At 35.4% G+C, this 1646-nt stretch overlaps 1 protein-coding gene across 1 annotated transcript; it reads right to left on the bottom strand.

Annotated features, from left to right (window-relative positions):
- Window positions 1–767: 767 nt before the first annotated feature.
- On the bottom strand, window positions 768–1387 carry LOC118751222 (40S ribosomal protein S24-like). Its single transcript, XM_036485996.1, has one exon. The coding sequence runs from the start codon at window positions 1306–1308 to the stop codon at window positions 910–912; it is 399 nt and encodes a 132-aa protein (XP_036341889.1). The 5' UTR covers window positions 1309–1387; the 3' UTR covers window positions 768–909.
- Between the last annotated feature and the right edge of the window lie 259 nt (window positions 1388–1646).

Genomic DNA, 1646 nt, shown 5'->3' with positions numbered 1-1646 from the left:
CGAATAATTACTAATAATTTATTTCAGCTTCATTCGATTATGTTTATTTGTAGAAAAATTCTTGTAAACATTGTTGGATGTTTTATGAAAATAAATGATATGTGCTTGCAACTCTGTGTGCTTTTGTAAATTTTTATTTTGATTGTTGATGCATATCGATTATATTATTGGCCAAAAACGTACAGATTACCAATTTAGCGGCACATTTTCACGACTCACGTCCTATTCTGGTCTAAATAAAACGATAAAGCGTTTTTAGTTCCATTTGATCATGCGTTTTCACTTATTTAAAAACAAATGCCATTCAATGTCAAATCAGCCTTTAGTGTTTGGGGGTTTTTGAGGCTGCTGATTTCGAATATGATGTAAGATTTTCGAAATTAAAAATGGCGGATCCAATACGGCGACTAAATTTTATACTTATATTTCAAAAAATTTGTTTAATTGTTTCTATATATTTTTTTCTAATCTAAGCTGCTTTAAATAAAAATAAATCCTTTAAATTAAGCTTATATTTGTATTTATATGAAAGGACATTAGCACAACAAGTATATTACTAAAAATTAGGCTGGATATAAAGTTGAAAAAGTAACGTAACGTACAAGTTTAAACAAAAAATGCAAGAATGCATTTTCACCTACGCACTTGCATATCATTCTTGCTATTTCCTTTGTGAATTTTATTTATTTATAAAATTAAAGAAGCAAATGTGCCCTTGCTCCATTCGTCACACTTTCTTGGGACGGACAGTATTTATAAACCACTTCAAAGGTAAACAAAGTAAAATTTATATACTTTATTGTATAAAACAAGATTAACATACGCGCTCCGTCGATAAAGTTATGAAGAACATAATTATTGGAACATTTGGAGCCGCATTTGTTCTTGTGTCTACTCTCCGGTAGACTTTTACTTCTTGGCGGTTTGGCCGATCTTAGCCTTGGCAGTACCACGCACCTTCTTCATTCGGTTGCGGCGTTCCTTACGCTGTTTGCGGGTCTGTTTCTTCTGTTCGAAGAGACCATGACGCGCCAGACGGTATTTAGATTCGAATTTCTTGGCGTAGTCCAAGGTATCGTAGATAAGCACGAAACCAGTTGAGCGGCCACCACCGAAATTGGTGCGGAAACCGAAAACGAAGCGCACATCTGGTGTCACTTTGTACATAGCGGCGAGTTTTTCACGGATGTCTTTTTTGTTGACTGAAGATAAACCTGGATGCAGCACATCCCAAACCATTTGTTTGCGGGCGAGCAGGCGGTTGGTCATGAACTTGCGGGTGCGAATAGTGGCGGTTGTACCGGACATTTTGCAGCTGTTAAAACACTTAAAAAGTATTCAAACACGTCTTTAGCACAGGCACGACTTTTTGAGAGTGTTTTGTCTTGTGTAGTTGTTATATTCTTCGAATGTGCTTCCTTTAATAATATTTCGCAGCAAAATGTTTAAAACAGCAGATTTTTATATTCTTGTTGACTGCTGCTTTTCAAACATCGAAAAGCATGGCAAAACACACGTGGAAGTTTTCTAATAAAAAGCCCATTATTCAAAAAATGCTAAAAAGTGCAACATGATTCTTAGCCTACAAACTCTAAAATGAACATTTTTATTGCCCACAAAGCTTGAAGACCGACAAATGAAACCAA

Source organism: Rhagoletis pomonella, unplaced genomic scaffold, assembly GCF_013731165.1.
Source record: "Rhagoletis pomonella isolate Grant_MI unplaced genomic scaffold, Rhpom_1.0 Rhpom_scaffold_00603, whole genome shotgun sequence".
Taxonomy (NCBI): Eukaryota; Metazoa; Arthropoda; class Insecta; order Diptera; family Tephritidae; genus Rhagoletis; species Rhagoletis pomonella.
Note: the sequence above shows the minus strand (reverse complement) of the source record. Positions and strands in the feature narration are given on the sequence as shown.